General features: G+C 48.4%; 1 protein-coding gene across 2 annotated transcripts in view; it reads left to right on the forward strand.

Annotated features, from left to right (window-relative positions):
• Positions 1-9,051: 9,051 nt before the first annotated feature.
• The window catches only part of PRKRIP1 (PRKR interacting protein 1), a 36,955-nt gene continuing 19,663 nt past the window's right edge, over positions 9,052-26,343 (forward strand). For both annotated transcript variants that reach the window (XM_027861741.1, XM_027861739.1), the window contains exons 1-5: positions 9,052-9,198; positions 9,971-10,049; positions 11,544-11,644; positions 14,086-14,171; positions 16,059-16,126. In XM_027861741.1, the coding sequence (XP_027717542.1) occupies positions 9,073-9,198; positions 9,971-10,049; positions 11,544-11,644; positions 14,086-14,171; positions 16,059-16,126 (460 nt within the window). In that variant the 5' untranslated portion in view covers positions 9,052-9,072. The remainder of the gene's footprint in view (positions 9,199-9,970; positions 10,050-11,543; positions 11,645-14,085; positions 14,172-16,058; positions 16,127-26,343) is intronic.

Here is a 26,343-nt window from a genome sequence, read left to right on the forward strand (position 1 = left end):
GAAGGTCCGGGTGGTGCTGAAAGGACGGCTCCCCTGGTAAGATCCCTCATCTTGATATTTTGGGGAAAGCAGAGCCCCACCTCCACACACAGTCATACACACCATGATGTGGAATGACTTCTCCTCCCTCCCGCCTTGGAGCTTTTGTCCAGCCCTTCTGCAGCCCTTCTGTTCATCAGCCTTCTTCCCTAACACTACACCAGCAACAACTCGAAAAAGCTTAACATTCTATCAAGGCCAGGACTAAGGGGTAGGCAGCATGGAGACCTGCTTCAGGTACAGCACACACTGGGGTACAACAGGTGACCCTTTTCATGCTACTTTGATTAATGGGCAGATTTTGATGCCAGAAAACAGCTCTCCATGGAGGGTAGGTATTTCTTTAATGATGAGTCAAGTCACATGTGTTAGAATGGCAATAGGGAGCACAGTGCCTGGCACATAGGGGCTTAAGAAGTACTTGTTGATTAGTTAATGAACAGTATATTACAAAGGTTGCCTGCCCAGGGTAGAGTACGCTTTATTATGGGTCCCATGCTTGTCTGTGCTGTCTAAGGTCCCATATGGTTTCTTGGATGCCATGTCACATGGCTGACTCATTTGGAGCTTGCAGTCCACTCCAGACTTTCCCCCCAGATCTTTTTCATCCAAATGGCTAGATAGCTATGCCTCCTCCATCTTGTATTTACAAAGTGTTTTTTTTTTAAGTATTTATTAAATTATTTAAATACTGGTATTGAATACAAGTATTTATCAAACACCTAACATATACTAGGCACCATGCTAAACACACTTGCTACAGAGACAAAAAAGAAACACTCCATGCCCTCAGTGAGCTTACATTCTATTGGGAGGAGGTCCATAGCCTCGGGTGGACAGAAACAGAAAAAAAAAGACAGGAAAAACAACTACCACCAGTATTTATTAAGTGCCTACTGTATACAAAGCTTTATGCTAGACACAGGGGGAAATGTGAGATTTGGGAAAGAGATAGCCCCTCCCCACACAGAGTTTGCTGTCTAGTTTGGGGAAATGCCAATCAAGAGAGCTCTAATACAGTGTCTATACAGTGTATAAGTACATTGGAGAGTTGGAAGGCAGTGAGCACTCTGTGAGGAGGTGAGATCCTGGGCAGGAAGGGGACTACTGACCGGAAGGATCAGATTGGGCACCATTAACACAGGGGCAAGAGTTCGACGAGAAGCAGGAGAGGTAATGGATGGTGATCTGGCCTCAGTGTCAGGAAAGTCCAGGTTCAAGTCCAGCCCCTCACGAGGATAAGCTGGGTAACCTTGGCCATCACATTTAATCTCTCAGGGTCCCCAGGTGATTCTGGGAGAGACAGAACTTCCAAAGCAGGCATTGATCTGCATTGGGAGAGGGAGTTTCCCTGATGGGGAGTTCTTATACCAAGAAAACCATAGGTCCAAAAACATATTCAATACACAAAGAAGGGGAGGTAGGACATTTCAGGCAAAGGACACAGTGGAGTCAGTGACACCTTTGTGTATATTCAGTGTGCAGAGAATAGCTGGGCCAAAGGGAAAGGAAAGGGAGTAAGCATTTATCAAGTACCTACTATGTGCCAGGTCTGTACCAAGTAGTTTTTTTTTTTTTTACAAATATTATCTTATTTGATCCTCACAACAACTCTGCAAGGCAGGTGCTATTATCATCCCCATTTTACAGATGAGGAAACTGAGGCAAACAGAGCTGAAGTGGCTTGTCCAGGGTCACACAGCTAAGTAAAGTATGTGAGTTCAGATTCGGACTCAGGTCTTCTTGCCTCCAGGCCCAGCAATCTATCCTGCCTCTGTCCCAAAGCATAGAGGGTGTGCAGGAAAGTTGTGAGATAAAGCTGGGGGTACCCTTTATGGAAGGCCTTGATTGTCAAGCAGAGAAGCTTGAAGTTGACAAACAATAGGGAGCCACTGATTTTTGAGTGGAGGAGCAGGAAGACCAGACGGCTATAGAGGAGAAGAAAGGGAAGATGGGAAGGCCTACAAAGAGGTTATTGTACAAGAGGTCCTGGGCTCCCTGAGGCAGCCATGGGCAGAGATCACGGGTCTGCAGGCTTGAATGGGAAAAAAAAAGACTAACCTCTAGCTGCGGTTTAGCATTTTCTTACATTTTTAAAAATCACGTTCCTGAGAAGGGGTCCCCAGAGGTCCCCAGACTGCCCAGGGCATTCACCTCACAAACAGGGATAAGGGCCTCTGTGGGTGAGCACAGGTACAGTAAGGAGGGCCTGGGCACCTAGAAAGTGCTTTGTGAATTTAGAGAGAAGGACTTGGAGACAGGAGATGTAGAGGCAGACAAGACCTGGCAGCTGACGGGTTCTAGGGTTCAGCACTTCCCTCCCCAAGCATCTCTCTTCAAATGTGACCCATGCCCCCTTTGAGGGGAGGCACATTCTGTCCTTGGCCTTACAGTAGGTGGGACCCAGTTTGGGAAGTATTTTCTTCTCTGATAGGTAAGGCATGCGGGCAGCATGAAGGGGCTGGGCATCTTTCACAAGGCAGAGAAAAGACACCAAGCGTGGGGTGAAGGAGGCCAAGAAGGGAAAGGGGGGGGGGGAGCCAAAACAAACTCCAGTAGCTTCCCAGTCCTGCCAGAGGCTGAGCAGCAGAGGCAATACAATGTGGAGGAAAGGGCCAACAGCCTAGCACTCAGGAGACCAAGGTTCAAGTTTCAGCTCAGCTGTTAGCTCACTGGATGACCTTGGGCCTCTCTGGACCTCAGTTTCATCTCTAAATGAGGGGTGGGGTTGGCCTGGATTGTCTTTGAGGGTCCTTCTAGCTGACATTCTGTGATCTTTGAATTCTGTGAAGCCTGGAAATGACAGCATTCAGGGCCAGGCTTGGGGGACAGGAGAAGACCCTGTGCATGCAACTCTCAGCTAGTGCTTCGGGTGCCTCCAAGTTCCTGGACCCAGATCCCTGCAAGGACAATCCCCTAAGACGGTGCACAGTCTCAAGTCCGTGACTGGTTGAAGGAACCGTGGTTGATTAGGCAGTGCCGTGTAGCAGGTAAAGGACCTAGGGGCAAGAAGACCTGGCTTCAAATCCTGCCTCTGGAACTCACTCTGTGGCCTTGGGCAAGTCTCTTAACTTCTCTCAGACTCAGTTTTCCCCATCTGTAAAATGGGGATAATAATAGCACCGTCCTCCCAGGATTGTCTAGGAGTAAAATGAATCAATGAGTAGAAGAGCTTCTTAATCCTTGAAGAGCCAGATGAGTGCTAGCTGTTTGTTGAGCCTCAGTTCCCTCACCTGTAAAATGAGGGAATTGGCTTAGTGAGTGCTAAAATCCCTTCATCCGTCACTCCTGTCTAAGTAACCTATTAAAGAGATCTGAATGAATGAAATTTCTGCATATTCATTCATTCAACACACACTGATTAGAAGAAGCTAGGGATTCTGAAGGCTGAGAGCCCCCCTTGGGAATGTGTTGTGTAATTTTAATGAAGGGTGGATGGGGTGACTAGTTCCCATCTATTGTGGCTTTAAGGCCAAGGCCCACATCTCAGCTGAAACAAGGGTCTGGGTGCCAAGGGGCAGTTAGGTGGGATGTGCCCAGAACGGGCTTCCCAAAGAATAGCACGTAGTGAGACTTTGCTGCCCTCTGCTGGCAGAATCCAGACAGGCCCACTATTAACTGGAACCCTGGGGTGGGGTTAATTTAGGGCTCTGTGTCCTTCTCCAGGTAGCTGGCTTTTAGCTGGGTCACCAGCTGCCAGACACATGATCGCAGGACGCTTTGAGGGTCAGCAGAGCCTGGCTTCCTCAGAGGGAGGACAGGGGAATTTGGTCCAGGACCAAGAAACTTGTGGAGATCCTGCCTGGGGTGGTGGGATGGAAAGAACTCTGGGTTTAGAGTCTTGGGAAGGAAGACCAAAATCATCGTGATTATCCTGGCCTTTTCTGATACCATCCTAGCTCCGTCTTTCCCAAAATCTCCCTGAGAGGGGGATTTCCAGCTTTCAGAAAACAGCCCAGGAAGGGGGGATCCTGAGGGAATGGGCACCAGATAGGTGGGCTGGAGTAGAAGGGAGGAGGATGGAACCAGGGTACAAGGAGAGGGAGCTGAAAAGGAGAATGCAGTTTTCACTTTCTTTTTCCTCCATCCCCTCCCCTCCTTCATCCCGCTCTGGGGAAACTCCCTCCCCTGGAAGGAGGGTGGCCTATGTCAATTTCACTTCCCCCATGTCAGTGTCAGGCATCCCTCAGCTGGCCCTGATATTCACAGGCTGCCTCCTCAACTTGGGCTGTTTGGGAATGGGTGACCCAGCCCAGCGTGAAGGGGGTGGCCCTGATGGTGAGGAGATACCCTCTCCCCAGAACCCTCCCCACTCAACTGCCTCACTGATGGAGGCAGTGCAGGAAAGCAGGGACTGAAAATTTTTTGCCTCTAATTCTGATATCACAGTCAGCGCCCAAAGTCTGTGGCTGGAGGTGGGGCGGGGGAGGACAGTGGGAAGCCAGGTCTCACTGGATGCTTTGCAGATCTGTGATTTTCTCAGAGCCAACTCCAACCCCTGCAGGACACTTCACCTGGCGCAATTCTTGTCTGTCTCTTTCTCCTCAACATGGCAGGAGCCCTCGTGAAATCTCAGTGTCAGAGATCACAGGCGCCTTAGAGATCATCTCATCCAACCACTTCCTTTCCCAGAGAGGAGCCTGAGCATCAGAGACGTGAAGGGACTCACCCTAGAGTCATCTAGCTAGCAAGGGGCAAAGCTGGGATTCAAACCCAGGTTTCCAGATGCCCAGTCTAATGCTCTGTCTATCCTGCATTCCTCTCATTCTTTTAGCTTCTTGGGGAAGTGGAGAGGAAGGTCTGTGTGATAATCAGATGTCAGACCCCTCATGCAGTAGACAGAGCCTGAGAGATGAAAAGGGCCCCTCCTGCCGGCAGAGAGAGGCAGAGTAGCCCAGACCCAGGGCCGGAAGCGCTGCCCTCCTCCTGAGCCAGGATGAAACACCATAGCAGACCCTCATCAAAACTGTGCTGTCCTCACCCAGTTTTATGGGGGATCCTTTCTATTCCTGTCCTTCACCTTCCTCTACTCCCACCAGTACCTCCTGTCCTGTGTCCTATTCTCCAGCAGGGGACGATGAAAAACCGCACAAGCTCTAGAGGGAGAAGATCTGGGTTCACAGCTCATTTCACCTCGTTAGCCTCAGTTTCCTCCCCTGTAAACTAGAGGGATTGGACTCTCTGGCCTTTCCACCTTTAGATCTAGGATCCCAGTCTCTGGTCATTTCCCACCCTGGCTGAGGGACTTCATCATCCTCCTCCCCTTTTCAGCTTATTTTCTATGTGTCTTCTCGTTAGATTGGAAGCTCCCTGAGGTCAAGGAATGATTTATGTCTTTCTTTGTATCTCCAGCGCTTAGCACAGTGCCTGGCACATAGTAGGTGCTTAATAAATGTTTATTGACTCTGACTCTGCTAAGGTGATACTTTATAACCTACCAGCCAATCCAAGACAGCTTCTTCATCCAAGGGATATTTGCCTTTCCAGAAAGCTCTCTTGGGGAGGAAAAACCTTTAAGGTGGAAAAAAAAAAGAATCAGTAATGGTGGAGTTCAATGTCAAGCACTGTGTCATGCAGTGGGGGAAAAAACATTTGGAAGTATCAGAGGAGACTTCCTGGTACCCTTCAAAGAGAAGCATTACATCTCAATGGCATTGAGCCACCATCTGCTGTGATCCTTGGATGCTACGCTGGGTTAGTGGGCACAGACTGGCAAAAGGATATGGTCTCCTTTTACCTCTCAACCCCAGCCCCCCAGCACCAGGCATCAGCTTTAAGCAGATGGACTGGATTTATCATTTGAAGACCTGGATTTAAATACCGATTTGGCTACTTACTCTTTGTATGACCTTGAGCAAGTCACTTGCTAGAAATATGTTACAACCTACTTATATCCACTGTCTACCTCTCCATTGCCCTTTGGGTCATCCCCAACTTTGATTCTTCAGAGTCATGGTGTTCCAGGATTGTAAGTTCTGCAGCATTAATGGGAGAACATTGGAGTTTAAATGATGGGATTTGGGGCCAAGGGTCATCTTGGATGCATGGAAAGCATTGGTGGGACCCCAAAGGAAAAGGGGGCGCTTGGGGAATGATGAAGTCCTCCAGCTCGTTCTATTCTGGATGCTGTTGGGCTGATTGCCAAGCCTCAACATTATAGTGACTCCTCAGATGAGCTCCATGATTTCCTGAAAGGTCAGCCAAGCTACTCATTCATGAAAATCTAAATGAATGAAAAGTGCCTCTTGTCCAGACTAGACATGAAGTTGCAAGGCCAGGTTTCTGAGTTAGTTCATCAGGATATGAATCTTGGACAGGCACTAAAAAGAAAAATGAGCTGGGCTCAGAACTGAACCGGAACATGAAAGGGTAGTCAAAACAATTTGAACGTATTTATCTCACTCAACTCTGGAAATCACAAGTCACTTGGGCTCAGTATGGAGGTAAATACAGTTCAAGCCTCTATCCATTTGCTTACTCTGCAAAGAGACCAAGCAGGAACCATAAGACAAAACAGCAAAACACTAAATTGAGATCGAATAGGAAAACAAGGAAGGGAAAATTCAAGCAGTAGGATTGTCCTCAGCCCCCATGCACAAATGACCACAATTTCCCATAGACTTGTGCCAGTGGGAAAGAGAATTAATCCCCAGCAAACCCAGGTTTTATGCCTTAGTACTATGAGCCTTGCAATGAAATTCAGTGTTCTTCTTACTTAAGACCTTCAGGCCAATGACTGGACTTCATTGTTTCTTGGCTTGGTCTTCCACAGTCCTTTGATGTGGTCCAGGAGCTCCCTCGGGGCTACTCCTCGACTGCCCTACTGAGCCTTGGGAGTTTGCCACCCTCCTGCAGAGACAGTAACTGTGGGAAGTGGCATCATTCTCTTAGCATGAGACCATTTAGGAACTGGTGTCTATGAACTTAAAAAAATGATAATTGTATTTCGTTCATTTAAAAGCATTATTCTGAGAGGGGATCCACAGGTTTCACCAGACTGCCTTCTATCCATTGTACCACCAAGCTGCCAAGCAAGATGTAAGGTGGGGAATGTGCTAACTGGGAGCATCTTTTCCGGAGGGAGTGGCATTTGAGGTGCCCTTTATTGGATGAGGCAGAGTGTGGGGTGGAGAAGTAAGACATTCCAGGCCTAGAACACAGTCAGAGAAGGAAAGTACAGAAAATGAGAAGAGTCTAACTGGGCTGAGTTATAGTTACAGTTATAGTAAATTAAACAAAATAAAAACAAGGGTTTATTTGGGGGGGGGAGTGGGAGTAGGGGGGTTGGGAGGCACAAGCACTAGTAGCTGGGGAAATCAAAGAAGGCCCCCTGTAGGAAGGGGCATGAGTTGAGTTTTCCAGGAAACGAAGGATTCTAAAATTCTCCCCTTGGTGAATTCCTCTGTTTTTAGGAAGGGCCCATCCCAGCCATGCTTCACTGTGGACTTTGCCACTGCACTTCAGCTGCCGTCTTGTTTAGTAAATGTTTCATGTTAAAGAGTTAATGGTATCATCATGATGGATTTTGTGTAAATAGGGAGCACGCTGGTGGTGGCTCAGGAGCTAGAACTGTGAGTATAGATATGTATCTTCTCACACAAATCAGTTACCTCTGAATTGTAACAGCATGGCCACCCCCAGCACCAGCCCCCAATCTGGGAAAGCCCCTCAGATTTGCCAGCATAAAGGCAGGTTGGGGGGAAGTCGCTTCATCTAGAGAAATTCACTGCCAATGTGCAGCCAGCCCAGGCTACAGATATCTTTTATTTTTTACATTATATTTATTTCCAAATCTGTCCCTCTCCCTTCCTAATTCCCATTGTAACAATTTCCCATGTAACAAAGTTGTTAAAAGAAGAAGAGGAAAAAAAAAAAAAGCGGTCCAAAACATTTATGTTGTCTGATGACGGACGAAACATTCCGTAAGGAAGGTGCATTTTCTCGATTCTTCTCCCAGGTGCAAGTTTCAACAAGAATTTATTTAAGTGCCTAATCTGTGTCACGTACTCCATTAGGTGCTGGGAATATGAAGACTTAGGATAATAATAACCAGTATTTATATAGTGCTTGAAGGTTCCCAAAGCTCTTGACAAATGTCATCTCCATATCCTGACAACAACCCTGGCAGGCAGGCAGTACCATAATACCCCTTTTACTGATGGGGGACAGGCAAAGGTTGCCTTCCCTGGTGGCCCTCACTCTGATTGGATGGGGGAGGGCTTCTCCCAGAACCTCCATTTACCATCCATCTCTTTATTTCTTATTCAACTTATCTCCCCACACCCTGAGCTTCCTTTTATGTTTTTATGTATTGTCGTCCCCCATTAGAATGTAAGCCTCTTGAGGACAGGGATTGTGTTCTGCCTTTTTTTGTATCCTTGGTGCTTAGCCCAGTGCCTGGCACATAGTAGGTGCTTAATAAACTGTCTTTTGTCCCTCTTTGTATTCCTTACCCTTAGCCTGGCAGATAGTAGGCGCTTAACAAACTGTCTTTTGCCTATAAATGTTTATTGACTTACTTAAGTGACTTGCCCACGGTCACAGAGTTATAAGTGTCTGAGGCTGAATTTGAACTCTGGGCTTCCAGGCTCCAGATCTAACGCTCTACGCTCTGCGCCATCTAGCGGTTTTCCTTTAAAAAAATTTTTTTTTAAAGAAACGGCACTGAAACTATAGGAACCCAGGTGGCCTGATTTTCTCCAGTTTCTGGCTCCCTAGCTTCAGCTTGGGCTCTGCTAGAGCCCGGAGACAGACAGATCTACCGACCAACCACAAAGGCTGGAGGGGGCGGGCTCTGTAGTCGTCAGTCTGGTTGGACAAACCTGGCCCCGCCTACCCTTCCTGCCCAGCCAATGAAATTCCTCCTGGCGGTGTGTGGTGGGGTTCAAGTAAGGACCTTCTGGTTGCTAGGACACGTGAACGCGCCGGGGGCACGTACGGAAGGAAGGGGGTGGTGGCACGCCAGCTGACGTCATCACTGCGCGCGGGCGCCCCAGCCGCGGGCCGCAAGGGCGGAAGTGGACAGGGCCAGCCATGGCGAGCTCGGCTTCGTCGTCGGTGAGGGCACCGCGGCCCAAAAAGGAGCCGCAGCCGCTCGTCATCCCCAAGAACGCAGCCGAGGAGCAGCGGCTCAAGCTGGAGCGGCTCATGAAGAACCCGGTGAGGGGAGGCGAGACGGGGGCCGGGCGTGTCCGTCTTGACAGAGCGGGAAACTGAGGCCCAGGGAGCGCCGGTGCCTCCTTGACTGTCCTGGGACTAGGGGAGGCTTCTCTTGGCGGGGTAGCCATCCTTCGGGGGCCAGGCCCCGGAGCAGGAGTTGCCCGTGATCCCGTTTGTGGGATCGGCGCGGTTTTCGGGGTGATAGTGAATATGCGCAGACGTGACGTAGCCAGACAAGGCCTTTGGGGGGCCCGGGTGGGAGTCCGGGGTCAGAGAGGGAGGCTCTGCCCTGCAGGAGTAAGGTCGGAGGTCAGGTGTGCACTGGGAAAGGCTGGGGGGTTCCCCACGTGACACCCAGTAACCGTGGACAAGTCACCCGACCTCTGAGCCTCAGTTTTCTCACCTGTGAAATGGCAGGGCTGGGTCAAATAAACTTTCTGTGGCTTTTTCCATTTCTAAGTCTAGGAGCCTGAGAAATCACATGGCCTCTGTGGTCTCTCAGGACGCTACCATGACGTGTTGCTAAGGAAAGCCCTCGAGGCTGCTGGGGTGGGCCTGAGCATAGTCAGGGCTTTACCGCGGTGGGGGGAGGCTCCAAGCGGCCAGATTCGGGGGACCTTAATGGGGAAGGGGGGTCCTGGACTCCGAGGAGCGAAGCAAATGAGTTGTAAACACCTTTTTTGTTTTTAAACGTTCTAGGCAAATGTCAAGCAGTGCTTGGGATTGTATACACAGCAAATGGCTGATCTGGTGCCATGTTTTAACATTGCAGGACAAAACTGTTCCTATTCCAGAGAAGATAAACGAATGGGCTCCAAGACCCCCTCCTGAATTTGTCAGAGATGTAATGGGTAATGAATTTGGGTGTGTGTGTGTGGGTGTGTGTGTGTGTGTGTGTGTAAAGACCTTAGAGTTACCATTTGTTCCTGTGTTGATGTACATGTCTCATCCTACTACTGGAGGCAGTTTGCATGATTGGTGAGGCCTTCAGCCCCATCTCCACCTTGACCCCCCAGATCCCGGTGTTGCCAGAGGAGAGAGCCAGAAAGGCGTGGCCTCGTGCAGAGGTGCCAAACACACACGTGCCCCAGAGCCAGATTAAAATGTACTTGGGAAATATTGAACAAGAGGAACAAAAACACAAAAGAAGACAGGTATAGGGTTTTCTAAGTCAGCAGGCAGCCCGTAGGGATCTTTATGTACAGGTTAGTGGCCCCTGTTCCTATTTGAGTTTGATGCCACTGGTACAGTGCATAGCAGGGTTGAACTTGGAGGAGTCAGGCGGAACTGGGTTCCAGTTCTCCCTCAGACATTTTCTTGTTCTGTGACCCTGACCAAGTCAGTTAATGTTTCTCAGCCTCAATAAATGTAAAATTGGGATGATAATAGCTGTAAAATCATCTGTAAAATGGAGATGATAGCAGCTCCTCCTACACAGAGTTGTTTAAAGCACTATGTAAATGTGAACTGTAACTCTCACTAAGATATCGAAGCTTCTTGAAGGCAGGGCCTCTGCCTTCACACCCAGTCCCCTGAATATGACGATTGCTTTGATGCTTTTTTTATTTTTTTAAGTGAGGCAGTCGGGATTAAGTGACTTGCCCAAGGTCACATAGCTAGTATGTGTCAAGTGTTTGGTCTGAGGTCAGATTTGAACTCAGGTCCTCCTGACTTCAGGGCTGGTGCTCTATCCACTGCGCCACCTAGCAGCCCCTTGCTTTGATGCTTCTTGACCCCAAACTGCTCATAAAATGAGATGTGGGAGACAATTCCAGGGGTTCATATTTCTGTAGTGCACTGGAGTCTCCAAAGCCCTTTCCTCCCAACAATCTCATGATGTAAATATTGCAGGCATAATTATCCTCCTTTGCCTCCTGTGTTTGTTTGCTTTTTTCTCCAAAAATGTGGGGGTTGGTCTGGTTGAGGCCCAGAGAGACGACCCGCTTGGAATCACAACCAGTGAGTGTCATGGTCAGGGTTCTAGCCCAGTCTTTCCTCCCCAAGGCTACTGCTTGCTGTCTCGTTGCTGGTGATCAATACCAATTGATAATATTGATGTTGGATGTTGCTTAGACCTGTAATGAGAACACCATCATTTTGCAATCATCCAGTTTCTTTTCTGCTTTCTCTCCCCTTCATCCCCCACAGCCAGTCAGTTGCCCACATCTCTTGAGACTTTTCCTTCCTCTGTCCTCATTCAGGCCTTTATCACTTTTTATCTGGCCTGCTGGAGTACTCTTCTACATCTCCAGTGTCTCCTCTCCCATCTTCTTCCCCTCTGCCAGTCTGTGAGCGTTGATGGCTTGGTTTCAGCAATGTGCCTGAATGTTTCCAAATTCCCGTAGGTTCGAGCGCTGGTGCCGGCAGTGGGGAATTTCATGTCTACAGGCATCTTCGGCGCAGAGAGTATCAGAGACAAGACTTCATGGACGCCATGGCTGAGAAGGTTGGTCAAGTAATTCGAGGTGTCACATCTTGGGAAACACACTGACCAGCTGGAGAAGCTGGAGCTTGAATGAGGGTGGGAGGGATCATGCCTCTTGTCAATATCTGAGGGGCCGTCCTAAGAAAGAGGGATTAGCCTTGTTTGCTTGGCCCTGGGGAGCATAATTAGGAACAGCTCTCTAAAAATAACAGAGAAGGGTTTGGTGTGACCTGCCCGTGGGGGGCACATGAGATGTCATGTTGAGGGGAGGCAGGAGTGAGGAAGCTAACTGGAGCCAGTTATGGAAAGAACAGGTTCTGAGTAACACTGTCTCTGGGTAAATTACTCCTGACGAAGGAAACAAGTATTTATTAATCCCTTCCTCAGTGCCAAGCAAAAAGAAGGACAGCCCCTGCCCTCAAGGGACTTACATTCCAAGAGAGGAGGAGCTGACGAGCAGGAGAATGGGGGCGTGAAGGTCATGGTTGTGAAGCCCAGAGTGAGAAGCAGGTCCAGGAGGGGTGTGAAGACAGTCTGGCTGGGCCTGCCCAACGTCAGGGGCTCCAGGAGGAGTCACCAGTGGGTGAAGGGGAGGGGCCGTGTGGAGGGATATTCCAGGCCTGGTGGGCAGTCCAGGATAGGAAGGCCCCAGAAGCTGGGGGGGAGCGAGGGTGATGAGGAGAGGAGAAATCAGTGGAAGCATTTCTTTTTTTTTTTTTTAATGAATGAATGAAGCATTTATTCCATGATTACTGTGTGCCAAGTACTGTGCTGGGCATCAGGGATTCCTATAATTGCTTGTAACCAAGTTAATGAGTCCATACATTGAGTAGAGCCATGGTTTTGAAGTCTAGAAAGTCAGGAATGGGTCATGGAGGGGAATGAAGGCAAGCTCTCCACAAAACGGAGGCTCCAGGGGGAATCTTCATGAGTGGGAAAAGTGGGGTGGGCCCAGCAGAGAGATCCCAGGGTGAGTAGGCCTTTGGGTGGTAACCGTTCCAGCTGGAGAGCCCTTGGGCCTTCTTACTAATTATTCCTTAGCTAGAGCTGGAGTTAAGGGTTAACATAGGTGGATTTGTGATCTTGGCTCTCTGGGTATACCCCCTACTTCATTCCTCTCCATCCTGGGAAATTCTCTGGGACTTTCCCTCAGTTTTTTCTGGAAGACCCTGTTCTGTGTGCTGGAGACCTTTTTGTATTTGTGGACGGCAGTGCCACCCTCAAGCAAACACCCATCAAACACCTGCTGTGTGTCCATTACTCTGCCGTGAGTTGGATAAACAGAGGCAGATGGCGGGCAGGCATCTTGTGCTCTAGGAACTCATTTCTATTTGGGGATGCAAGAGGCACATATATGGAGAGATTACAGTGATTGTGGGTGTGTGCTAGAGGTGGGGGCCATTAGGGAAAACTCCATGCAGAAGGCGACCTTTGAGCTGAACCTGGAAGGAAACCAGGGGTTCTAAGAGGCAGCGGTGGTCAGGAGGGAAAGCCTTCCAGGGCCAGAGGCCAGTGCAGAGGCACAGACGGAGGCGCTGCAGAGTGGCTGAAGGGGTGTCACATGTGTCATGCTGGAATGATCAGTCACCCATGATATCAGTCTGCGTCCTTCGGGCCCACCAGGGCTATCTTGGTACACGCATGTCATTGCACGTCACAGGCCACATTCCCTTTGTGCCCATCCTCGGCCTTCCTCCACCCCCTGGCCTTTGGGTTAGAGATTCTCAGCCAGCATGGCCGGGAGCGTCCTTTCCGAAATGGGACCCCAGGCAGTCTCCTCCTGCTCACCTCTGAGCCAGCCTAGAGGGACTCCCCAGGCCCTGCCCTTGGTCCCTCTGGTTCATTTTCCCCTTTGTATTTTTTTTTACACATTTGTTAATAATAGCTAGTGTTTACATAGCACTCACATGTTAACCTCATTTGGTTCACACAACCACCCTGCAAAGTAGGTGCTATTATTATTCCCATTTTACAGATTAGGAAATTGAAGCAGAGGTTAAGTGATTTACTATAAGAGTCTAAGGCAGGATTTGAACTCAGGTCTTCCTGAGTCCAGTGCTCTATCCACCAAGTGACCTTGCTACCAGGAAGTAATCATCTACCAAATAGAGTTCTAGTGACTTGAAAGAATTAGTTCACCTTAAGAAAAGACCTTGGCCCCCAAAGCTGCCTCTTGTATGAGTCCCCAATACCACTTGAAAAGGCATCATGTTAGAACTGGGTTTGGAGTCAGAGCACCTCAGTTTGAATTCTGCTTCTGATCTGTGCTTGTTTTCTGACTCTGGGCAAGTGCCTCTTCCTCCCTGAGCCTCAGTTTCCAAATCTGTAAAATGGGGGTGGTAATAATCCATGCACCACTAGCTCCCAGGGCAGTGGTGAGGAGGGGCCTGTGTCAGTCACCACAGCATGCCCGGCTGCTGCCTACACATGAGGATGTTTCTAAAGTGACGTTTTCTTTGCAGCAAAAAATGGATGCCGAGTTCCAGGAGAGACTGCAGAGGAATAAAATGGCGGCAGAGGAGCAGACCGCGAAACGTCGGAAGAAGCGGTAAGAGACGTCCCATCGGATGCTGGGCTTAGGGCCGGGAAGCAAAGAATTGTTGAGGTGGCTCCTGGAGGCCCCTCAAGGGGAGGTGACTGGTCCAAGGTCACTCTGGCAGTAAGTCAGACAGTAATCGTCTTCAGGGAGTGAGTGCATCCTTTCTTGTGATTAAAAATGAGGCCTTAGCCGACTAAAGGGACCAGAAGTATCTCAGTCAGGGTTGGGAGATCTCGAGAGTGAGTGGAATCCAGACCAGATCCTGGCTTTTGGGGTCAGAAAGCAGCCGGACATTCTGGGTTAGCATTTTCTTAACTTGGCTGTGGAACTCCCAGTATTCTGCTTGATGTGAATGGTATTCCTGGAGAAAAATCTCAATGCTGTAGAGATTATTTTCCCCTCTAATATATTAAATTGTAGGCTGTGTGAGAACTCTTAATACATGCAGCAATTTCTCAGCATGAAAATGAGCTAAATTTCTTCTTCCCCACAATCTCTCTAAACTCTGTCCTCCCTGGGGTGTTTCTCAGTCTAACGGCTGCCGTGGGGCTGGGGAAGGATCATGGGTCAGAGTGCCAGCCTGCAACCTGATATCTGGGGAAACTTGGGCAAGTGACGCGTCTCTCTGAGCCTCAGTTTCCTTATCTGTTAAGTGAGGAGGCTACTTACCCATTTCCTCTCGGAGTTATCATGAGCAGCAAAGGAAATGATATGTGTAAAATGCTTTGTAACGGTAAAGCACAGACTCCTCTGCCTCCGCTCTGTCCCCACTCCGGGCCATCCTCTGTTCAAGGTGTCAGTCCCCTACTCAGTAAACTTTGGTGGCTCCCTATTGCCCCTGGGATCACATACAAAATCCTCTGCTTGGCATTCCAAGCCCCTCATAACCTGGCCCCTTCTCCCTTCCCAGTCTCTTATGCCCTACTCTCTAACATGTACCCTTGGATCCAGTGACTGATTCCATGGCTGTTCCACAAATGGGACCCTCCATCTCTGGACTCCAGGCATCCCCTCTGGCTGTCCCCCATGCCTGGAATGCTCCCCAACCTCACGTCTGACTACTACCCCCCCCCCCCCGGCTTCCTCTAAGTCCAGTTGAAGTCCCACCTTCTACGGAAGCCTTTCCCAACCCCTCTTCATTCTAGGGCCTTCTCTGTTAATTATTTCCTACTTATCCTGGATAGAGCTTGTTTGTACATATCTGTTTGCATGTTGCCTCCCCCCTTGGATTGTAAGCTCCTTGAGGGCAGGGACTGGCTTTTGCCTCGTTCTGTGTCCCCAGCATGAAGCTCAGTGTCTGGCGCGTAGTAGGTGCTTAAGAAATGTTGGTTGATTGACATAAATGTCATCTGTTAAGCTGACTGTGTGTCAGGCATTGTGCTGATTTTCTGTCCCCAGACCTCTGAGTCTGTTGATGCAGGCAGAGTCCCAATTGTTCTATACCTTTATTAATTTGGGAAGCAGTATTCCAGATGATTGATTGAACAGTCAGTGCGTTTACTCTCGCTCATGCACGCTTATTTCTGTATTCTCTTCTTGTTGTGTTTTTAAAATGCACACTCTGGTCAGTAGCAGGCAAGTCTTAAATGCTTCAGAGCCTAAAGACTCTCCATACTTAAAAATAGTCAGGGACCCCAGGTTTTACCTAATTCTAAGAGGACAAGGAAAGTGGAGGCCGGGGCACCCTCCCGCGGTGGCTGTGTGACTGAAGCCAGGCCAGGGCCCCCGAGGCGCCTCGTCCTGCCCCAGGGCATCTTGGGAAGCTCCTCCTGTGTGTGTGATCTTGTTTCTGAGGTTCCGCATGGAAAGAGCAGGCGCGGGGTCCTGCTTTCTGAAAGACTTAACAAGTTTTTAAGACACCAGTGACCCACAGAGGGTTTCTCTTTTCCTTTCCAGTCAGAAGTTTAAAGAGAAGAAGTTGCTGGCTAAGAAAGCAAAGCAGGAGCCGCAGGAGCCGCAAGAAGGTATGTGCTGGTGTCGGCGGGGCAGGTCCCGGCCACGCCCTCCTCAGGGGAGCCAGAAGCTTGTTGAGAGACAGTGTCTCTTGGGGCGTCTGGCCCGAGGCTGTCATGGGCGTTTTCACTGGGGTTTGGTTTGTGTCCTTTTCTCTCCTGAATAGGCTCTAGTTCCTGGATCAGTCGTTGTGATACTTTCATCTTTGTTGTTGTTCAGTCTTTTTTCAGTCGCGTCTGACTCTTTGTGACCCCATTTGGGGTTTTCTTGGCAAAGATACAAGAGCAGTTTGCCATTTCCTTCTCCAGCTCATTTTACAAATGTGGAAATTGAGGCAAGCAGGATGAAGTGACTCGTCCAGGGTCACACAGCTAGTGTCAGGTCCTCCTTGCTCCAGGTCCAGTATGCTATCCACTGTGCCTCCTAGCTGCCCTGCTTTCATCTTAGACCAAAGAATTTTGCTGATTTTATGCAGTATCGTCCGTCCCTTTCAACTCCCTCGGAAGAAAAACTTCTCTCCTAAAGCCTTAGATTTAGAGTCACAAGAGCTGGGATTTGATGCTAGATGGAAGTCCCTCTGCCCCTCTCGTCTCGGTGAACCCCTGGGGGTCTTTTTCTCTCAGAGACTCAGCTGGCCTGGGAGTTCTCTCCAACATCACAAGTCACACACTGTCCAGTACACCTCTTGTCCACATCCTCAACAAAGGGAGGGAGGCGTGTAAGTGTGTGTGTGTTGGGGGGGGTCGGTGTGTAAGCATGGGTGTGTGAATGTATGAAAGTGTGTAAGCATAGGTGTTTGAGAGGGTATGGGTGTGAGAGTGTGTGTGACGGTGTTTAAGCATTGTTGTGTAAGAGTGGGTGTGTAAGCAAGGGTGAAAGTGGGTGTGTGAGAGTATGTAAACATGGGTATGTGTGGGTGTGTAAGTGTGTGTGAAAATGTGTGGGTATGTGAGAGTGAAAGCATAGGTTTGTGAGAGGGCATGAGTGTGTAATCAAAAGTGTGGGAGACCCTTGTAACATATTTTGATCTTGGGAGGGGTGTGTGTTAGGCTGGCATCACTTTGGGTCTGAGCCCTTTGGCGTCCCTCAGATCTGGGATGTCGTTGGCGCCTTGTGCTTTGGTCCCTGGGTGTCCTCACACCGGTATCCTCTCAGCACAGGCCTCCTCTGCGTGCCTGGATCCAGCCTAGCTGCTTTTCCAGCTTGTTCTCGTTCTCCTTGGTGCCATTTCCTTTTCCCCAGGCATCATGTCAGCAATTGTGATAGTGGGGTCTGAGTGGGGTGGTTCCCCTCACCTTGGGGGAGGAAACGGCTCAACCCTGTCCCTTTTTTCTTCCGTTGGTGATCCTCTGTCAGTTTTCACCTTTGCTCACCCATTTACATCGCTGGGGTGGGCGTTGAGGTTGATGCTGGCCAAGCCGAGGGGGCCGGCTGCTGCCCCGACTGCTCCAACGCCTTTGTGCTTGTGGGAGCTTGGACTGCACGTGGTTAACGTGGAGGAGGGAAGAGGCCGCCACACTCTGTGCAGAGCTCTGGCTGCTTTCTCAAGGTCCCGATCTGGCAGCTGGAATTGTATTTTATATGCTTTTTGTTCTTGGATTGGGCACTTTTGATGCTTGATTCCTAAAGTGGTTTTTAATTGGCTTTTATGGTTCACAAGTGCCTGTTGCGGTTTTTTGTAAAACCTTGAACCTGCTTGAGGCGCCTGCAGTCAGACCCCACTTTCCCTGCCCCTGTCTGCTCATAGTTGTCCTTGGTGCTTCCACAGAAGACTTTACAGAGGAATTTATGGTCTAACCTCTCGTTGCCTTTGGCAGACAATCGGTGTTTGCCGACTGCAGAGTTTACTTGGTTCTTTTGTACCCCTGATGATGATTAATTTGCATTGGCCTAATTTCTGGATTAAATTATCGTAGTCACTGGTAATGGCCTTTCTGTTGTCCGTTTCCCAATTTAAAAATTCATCAGTAGCTTGTGTAAATAACTTAGGGTTATATTCTCATTGGATGCTATAGCGATATACAATGCATGCAGACATACACACACATACATATTTAATTACCATCTTTTCTTGTTTAGTACAAATTCTGATCTTAGCTCTAACATGTTGATGGTGTCGCTGTGCACAGATGGTTGGCTCGGGGATAACCCTGCTATCCATAATAAGTCTTTCTTATTATGTAGTCAGTTTCATCATTCCTGGTGGTGTTTAGTGCTTTCCACTTCTGGCATCTACCAAGTCTGTTTTTGAAGAAAGTGTTCATGATAGAGAGACGTGAGGCTTCTGTATAATCTACAAATTTTTGGACTTCCTTATTTCTTTCTCTTGAACTACATTTTCCTATGTTTCTTCCTACCTTTTCATTTTAAGTCACCAAGTATCAGAGCATATCTTGATTTGATTTGGAAGTTCTTACCAAGTTTTCTGGGTAGCTGGGTGGTGCAGTGGATAGAGTGCCAGGCCTGGATTCATCTTCCTGAGTTCAGATCCAGCCTCAGACACTTACTAGCTGTGTGACCCTGGGCAAGTCACTTCACCCTGTTTGCCTCAGTTCCTCATCTGTAAAATGAGCTGGAAAAGGAAATGGCAAACCACTCCAGTATCTCTGCCAAGAAAACCCCAAATGGGGTCACGGAGAGTCGGACACGAGTGAAAAACAACTGAATGACAACCACCAATTTTACATAAAATGTAACACGGTCCTTCACAACCAATGTTGGTGCAGTTGTTTTCATGCTGGTCTTTTTCGCAAATACTTTCCATTAGTACTGCAATATATAATGAGCAGATGTCCCCTGGAATATTTGTTATAGCTTTTAGGCATAGAATAAAACCTATTTCACCAGCTCCTTTGCCTTTTGAAAGAATACCTGTGAGCCAGCCTTTCATTTAATTGTGACTTCCGTCTTCTGGTTTTGTGGATGGCAAGAATGCCCAGATTGAGAGGAGTCAGCTCCTGCAGCACTAGTGTGTAGACTCATTGGTCTTTGGGCAAGGATCCCACATTTAGAGATCCAGCAGTCCAGTTAAAGTTTGGTGAATGTCTAAGAACTGTGATTCTTTCCCCCAGCTCTACTGCCATCATCAGAGAACAGGGATGCAGAGGACTGAAGGCCGTGTTAACATTTTTCTTTGTTTCGTGGGTTGCTGTGGACAAAAAAAAAAATTATTATCACGTAGCCAGCCTACTGAGGGCTCTGATTGGGACTAAGTTTGGTCCTTGGAAAACATGCCTGTCTCTTCACAGAGCTAGTCTCAAAGCCTTTCCAGCCAGAAGGACTGGCAGTAGATGTTGCCAGAACTCCCCACAGTGCGCCCACTGGCATACCCTTCAAGAAGGCCAGAGGTCACCTCAGCTGATCCTTCATCATAGGACTGGTGAGCCTGCCACACGTCGTGGAGGGCAAGATTCCATTTCTCTTTGATTCTTCTCATCTCCTGGTCTAGTGACCTGGGTTGTTTTTTTTAAGGGAAGTCAGTTGAGTTGTACTTGAGCTCCTACAGAGCAAAAGTTTTGGGTTTTTTCTTTTCCCTTAAATGCTCACATTTCTAAATACTTATCATTTAATATTCCATTCTAGAATTTGACTTCTGTTCACGTTTGCTGGTCTGTAGTTTCTGCCTTTTTTTCCCCTTTTGAAAATTGGAACATTTAATTATCTGCAGTTTTCTGAAACTTTTATAGGTCCCCGTGAATTTACAAAAATTAGAAAGAGTGGTCCTGTGATGGTACCATTTTCAAGGTCTTTCAGTACACTGGAGTATATTGCTTATGGAGATTTGAGCTTTTTTAAAGTTATTAGTTCTTTTCTTACTCTTTTCTCTCTTCCCTTGAGTTTCAGTTTTCTTGCTGTTATTTGTGATTGGGGATACACAGAGAGGCATAAGTATAGTCCCTGCCTTTACAAGGTCTCTCCTCCAGTTGGAGAGATGGAGCACCTGCATCCAAAGATGAAAACACCTAGTAGGCGCCGTAACAATCATCCCGCCACTCCAAAACTCCCCAGTGCAGCTCTCCTCCCGCCAGGGGTCAGTGAAGAGGCCCCAGTGAGGCGTGTCACAGCACCCCCCACCCCCACCATTCTCCTGTCTTCTACAAACCACCACAGTCATGGTGCCTTCCTCTGATTCTCTGGATGCCGTGCGGGTATTTGTGCAGCTCCCAGGTGCTCACGCTATGTCCCTGACCCTTCTTCTGCTCCTCTGCTCCTCTGATGTCTCCCACACCACTTCTTCAGTCTCATCCCTGTCTCCCACCGTGGGCTTCTCCCTTGGGGGATCGTCAGCTTCCATTTTCAGAGGCTTGGACGCTCTGGCACCGGCCACAAGAGTCTTATCAGAAGAATGCAGGCGTTCAGACTTCGCAGACAAGCGTAAGGGACCGGAAGCATTGTGTGGCCACGGCCTCGCATGTGTGGTGACAGAGCACACCTGTGGCTGCTGGGCACCACCCACACGTCCCAGATGGCACAAGGGGGCATCTCCATCTGCTTCTTCATTTGAAAAAGTCACTTTTAGTTTCCTGTCAGCTCTCGCTTCTCTCCCTCCCACCTGGCCGTTCCCCACCCTTTTAAGAAAGCAACAAAACAAAATCCTGTGTTGGCCACGTAGAACGCACGCACGCACTTCATTCTGTCCTCTGAGTCCATCATTTCTCTATCAGGAAGCCGGCAGATGCCAGGCCTCTGGAATCGTGACGAGTCAGTGTCGATCAGAGTTCCTAAGCCTTTCGGAGAGGCTTGTTCTGCTCACCTCACTTTGTCCTAGTTGGTAGGTCCTTCGCAGGTTTCTCTGAAACCACTCCCTTCATCATTGCTGGCAGCCCGACGGCATTCCATCACTGTCATAAACCCCAGCTTGTTCAGCCATTCCCCAACCAAGGGACAGGCGTCCCCTCTGTTTCCAATTCTTTGCCTCCACAAAAAGAGCTGCTAGAGATACTGTTATACATATGGGTCCTTATCCTCTTTCTTTGATCTCTTTGGGGTACGTCTTCCTGGGTCAGAGGGTGTGCACAGTTTACTAGCTTTGGGGCCATAGCGTCAAATTGTTTTCAGGATGGTTGGACCACTTCCTAGCCCCTCCAGCAGTGTAGTCATCTTCTTGTTTTCCTCTAGCATTTGCCATTTTCCGTTTGTTGTCAACTTTGCCAACCTCATGAGTGTGAGGTAGTACCATAGACTTAGAGCATTTTTTCATGTGACTGTTGATAGCTTGAGTTTCTTCCTCTGAAAACTGTTTGTTCATATCCTTTTACCATTTACCAATTGGGAATGACTTATTTTAAAATTTGACTTAAAAATGAGACCTTTATCAGAGAAACTTGCTCCCTTCCCCCCCCCCCATTTCCGGCTTCTCTTCTAATTTTAGATGCATTGGTTTTGTTTATATAAAACCTTTTTATTTTTATGTAATCAAAATTGTTCATCTTTTCTTCTACTTCCAGTAGGGATAGTTAGGTCCAGCTCTTTTGGGTAATTATGGATCTTATTTAGGAAATTCTGTGATATTTTGGAACCTAATGCAGTTAGCATGGTGCCTTCCTGAAACAGAGCATCCCCCAGACTTCACCACTTCTTGGGTGCCCCTCTTCCATGCTAGTGGCACACGCTGTTGGGGGGCTTGGTTCTCCTTGTTTTATGCCTCTCCCTGGATTAACGATAATCAGAGGGTTCACCCTGTTGTCACACCTTTCAAGGAGTCTCGTGTGATTTCAGACTTGTTGGGGGTGATGTTTTGTCTCATCCTGGGGTGGGGGCCTGTAGCCTCAAGGCTGCATGCACATGTGGCCCTCCAGGTCCTCAGGTGCAGCCCTCTGACTGAATCCAAACTTCACAGACTAAATTCCCGTAATAAAAGGATTTGTTCTGTAAAACTTGGACCCAGTCAAAAGGCTGCACCCAAGGACCTAGAAGGCCACGTGTGGCCTCAAGGCCGCAGGTTCCCCAGCCCTGGAATCAAATGCATTTTTAGAGCTGACAAATGATGAGCACAGTGAGGTGTTGTGTTCTTGGGCCGTCCAGTTAGTTGTGTGACTGTAAAGATATTCAGCTGTGGACTGTCATTTATGGGGTTACTCTCATACACGTGTTAGGTAGATGGGAATGCAAACAGATTGGTGGATAATTATTGATGGATTCTCAGTTTTTTTGGGTGTCTGGAAGGGCTGTGGCTTTCCCCCACACTTTTGGCCACTTCCCGTCTTCTCGGTCCCTTGGTCTGAGTTTTGTGCTGCCAAGATGTACCCGTATTTTTGTCATCTTGAGTAGATGCTTCCCTGGACCTGTGTTGTTAGCACAAGAGAAGAGAAGGCTGTATGGCCACACGCATTTGGGCCACTTGGGGGCCCCCACGCCCTTCTCTGCAGGGATTTCTCTCTCTCCAGACCGTGAGGCTGCGCCTTGGAGTGTCAGCCCAGACATGGGCTAGATGTGAGCCAGAGGGCCGACGCACAGCTCTTGGCGGTGTAGCCTTGGTTTTCTCTCCAAAGAGGAAAAGGGGACAGAAAGATTCTCCATCACCCTTCCCCCTTGCCCCTCCCACAATTGGGTTATTGTAGTCGATTCCATTTAATGGAAATGCATCAAGGATCTAAGTGCTAGAATAAACTGCTGGGAGGTGATGGATCAGCTCTGTCCTCCCGCACTTTACAGTTCTGTAGCCCTCTGAATTCCCAAGACCTTCCTTCAGTTGGCTTCATTAGCAGTGTAGCTAGTTTCCCTTGGGGTGACTGGCTCTTGAACACCCCTCCCCCATCCTTCTCTGGCCAGAAGCCCCTCCAGCTCCATTGGCCCCGATTCGTATGCCAGACTGGTCAGCCACGTCAGCCTAGGAAACAGTACAAATTCTGCCAGATGGCTCTTAGTCATTTGAGGCTACTTCTCTTTCTGCGGAGGCAGGGGGTGCTAAGGAGCTGCAAACTTTCATTTAATGCGCTCAGTGCATTTCATTTGTTTCACCAAATGAGGAGTCCTTGATACTGGCTGGGGAATGCCATGCTTTTGGAGGAACTGAAAAAGACTTGCTGTAAATGAAAGCAGAAAACACATTTGCACCTGGTCCTAGCATCACATGGAGGACCAAAGCCCCAGTCATTTAGGCCTTTGGTACCTCAGTTTCCTCATCTGTGAATTGAAAGGGAATGAACTTGGCTGCTGCAGGCCCCTTCCAGCTCAAATTCTATGTTCTAGAAAATAGTGGGAACTTATTGCCAGCTTCTTTTTTAGAAGTAGAAACATTTTTTCCCTTGTAGTTTTAAAATTTTTAAATGTTTTATTTCTACATTCTGTTTTGACATAGCTCTTCTGAACGAGCACCTTCCTTGCCTCCCTACAGACTATATTCCTTAGCAGAGCGATTGTGAACGTGGCAGCATGTGTCTCTGTACACGTGTGCGTTCAACTGTAAGCAGGAAGGCTGGGTTTCACCTTTCAGAAGATGGCGCCACTTCAGCAATTTGAATCTGACCGGAGCTCAGTTGCCTCCTGGGCTCATCTTGTGTTCTCTGGTAGCAATCAGACGTGTTGGCTCTGGACATAGAGGGATTTTGTGGGGAGCTTGACACGGTCCTTCCATTGAAGTCAGCGTGTACTTCTGTACCTTCTAGACAAAGTAATAGACAAAAGTAGACACATAGTAAAACAAACCCACAGACACATGTTGGGAAAACTGAGTCTGGGTTAAGCAATGGGCGAGACCAGAGGATTGTAGATGAGTCAGAGGTCTTTGGAGTGCTTTATACCATGGCCACGCTCTCTGAGCAGGGCATTGGAATGTCCCAGCTGTGGAGCTCAGAGACATCTGGCCCATCCACGTGTGCACGCACACTCAGAGGCACGCACGTGCGCCCCTGAGAATCACCGTATTTACAGGGGGTCATTTCCAGAAGGAGCAAGATAAGAAAATGTGTGTTTGCGATTGCAGGAGCGCGATCTCACCTATTTCAGTGCATCTCATTAGTCCTTAGTAAGTGCCTATTACATTCAGGCCCTGTGCTAGGCCCACTGCTGACTGATGAGTCACTGTTTGTTAGAGAAAGCAATGGACACAGAGTAATTGCCACAAGAAGGAGGCCAAGAAGGGCCAGAAACAACTAGCCAGGAAACACTCGATTTCCTTGCCAAGAGAAACCATGTCCTCTATTTAGAATCCCCACTCATTTCCAGACATCCCAAAAGAGGACGATAGGAGAATGCGAGTAGTGTTGTCTCGCCAAAGGCAGACAGCCGTGAAGAGGAACGTGAGCCCGGGAAACCAGGTCATCCCAAGTGCATTGGTAGGTGAAATAGGAGGAGACAGAGAGATGCCCGAAAGACCAGATCCACCAGGCTGTCTTTGGCCATCTGTTTTCATAATCGACTGTCCTAGAACCAGTGCCATTTGGGCTCCAGCACCTCAGTATATGGGGGCATGGAACTGAAACCAGGGAAGCTGGGGAGACCAAATCTGTGCTGGGGGTGAGGCAGTTCCAAAGACGCTGTGGGGACCCGTGTTCAGGCTGTCACAGAAGAGGGAAAGATTCCAAATGAGCATTTGAGCAACACTGGGGTTGTTTTTTTAAAAAGCAACTGGGAAGACATCCATAACTACCAATGATTGTGCTGCTTTTTCATCTCCATGAAATCCTGCTGAGGCGGTCTGTGTGTGCCTGCAGGTACTGAGACTTTGTGCAGCAAACACTTGATTGTCAGCGTCAAGCAGGGCATGAAATGGGGAGAAATGTATTCATTAAAGGTATTCAAGCCTGTCCTGGATGGTGTTTTGTAAAAAGTACACATGGAAGAGAAGTTCCAGACCCTCCGAGCCCTTCGAATGATGCCAGAGAAATTGGACAGCAGCCTTTTCAGACACGGCCAATGTGTTGATTTGTTCTGCTAGGCTGTATTTGTTTGTCACAAGGGAATGTCCTATGGGGGGGAACAAAGACAGAGGGAGGCATTGGGAGTGACAGTGATATTACAAAAACACTTTAAAATATTTTAAAAGAAGAGAAAAAAGAAATTGGCTTCATAATCTACACAGGAGATAGCAGTAAGTGTGAAGAGCGCGGGTTGTCCAGATTTTGATAAGGGTTATCAGGGAGAACGTGTGTTACCAGAAAGAGACAGTGGGTCTTGTCATGCAGTGAATGTGAGAGATGATTCTTGGACACATCTGTAAACTCGTCAGCATCAGCGTTTGCCATGTTGGTGCAGACTGGGCCCTGTCCCTTCCTCAGCCTGTGGGCTCCTGCCCATCGTGGAGGGGCTGCACCTGCTAGGGGTCCTTCTCCCTGAACACCAGCATAGACAACTAAAGTTGTTCGGTAACTGTTTGCATCTCAGTTGTTTTCAGCACACAAAGGCTCACCAGCATGTGACGTTGCGCACTGTTCATTGGCTGCTCTGGGCTTTGGTGGCCCACCTTTTCTGGTCCTGCGTCCCTGAGGCCATCCCCTCTGCTGGTTCTGCGCAGTGCTTTGGAGCTGACGTGTCAGGCTGCTCACATCCACTGTGAGCCTCTCTGATCGTTCTCTTTCTATTTAATAGTATTTTATTTTTTTCCTATTACGTGGGAAGACAATTTTTAACATTCATTTAAAAAAATTTTTGCGTTCCAAATTATCTTCCTTCCTCCCTCCCTTACCCTTCCCTCCCTAAGGCACTAAGCACTTTGATATGCATTGTGATGTACAGTCATATGAAACATTTTCATATTAGTCTGATCATTCTTTCAAAATTAGTATTCCATAATTTGGCCAGATAACCTCACTGAAAGAATGTCGTCATGAACATGATGAACTTTGGTGTTGGGGTCAGAGGACCTGAATTTCAAATCCCACTTCTGCTCTGGACTACCTCTGTGATCTTGGGCAACTATCTTAACCTCTCAGGGCTTCCGTTCCTTATCTGTAAAATGATTGGACTAGACAGCCTGTGGGTGGGGTCCCTTCCAGCTCTAAATATTGGATCTGATGATGGAAGTGAGGTTAGAAACACTGATTTTCCTCAGAGGAATCCAGCCTCTTCTTCTGTGTAATTCTGGGCTTAGTTCCTTGCCCTTGGGCAGTATCTTTTTTTTTTCTTTTTGGTGAGGCAGTCGGGGTTAAGGGACTTGCCCAGGGTCACACACTAGTATCAAGTGTTTCTGAGGCCAGATTTGAACTCAGGTCCTCATGACTCCAGGGCTCTATCCACTGTGCCACCCGGCTGTTCACTTGGGCAGTATCTTGATCAAGATGAGTATGTT

Source organism: Vombatus ursinus, unplaced genomic scaffold (genome assembly GCF_900497805.2).
Source record: "Vombatus ursinus unplaced genomic scaffold, bare-nosed wombat genome assembly UNPS02014768.1, whole genome shotgun sequence".
NCBI lineage: Eukaryota > Metazoa > Chordata > Mammalia > Diprotodontia > Vombatidae > Vombatus > Vombatus ursinus.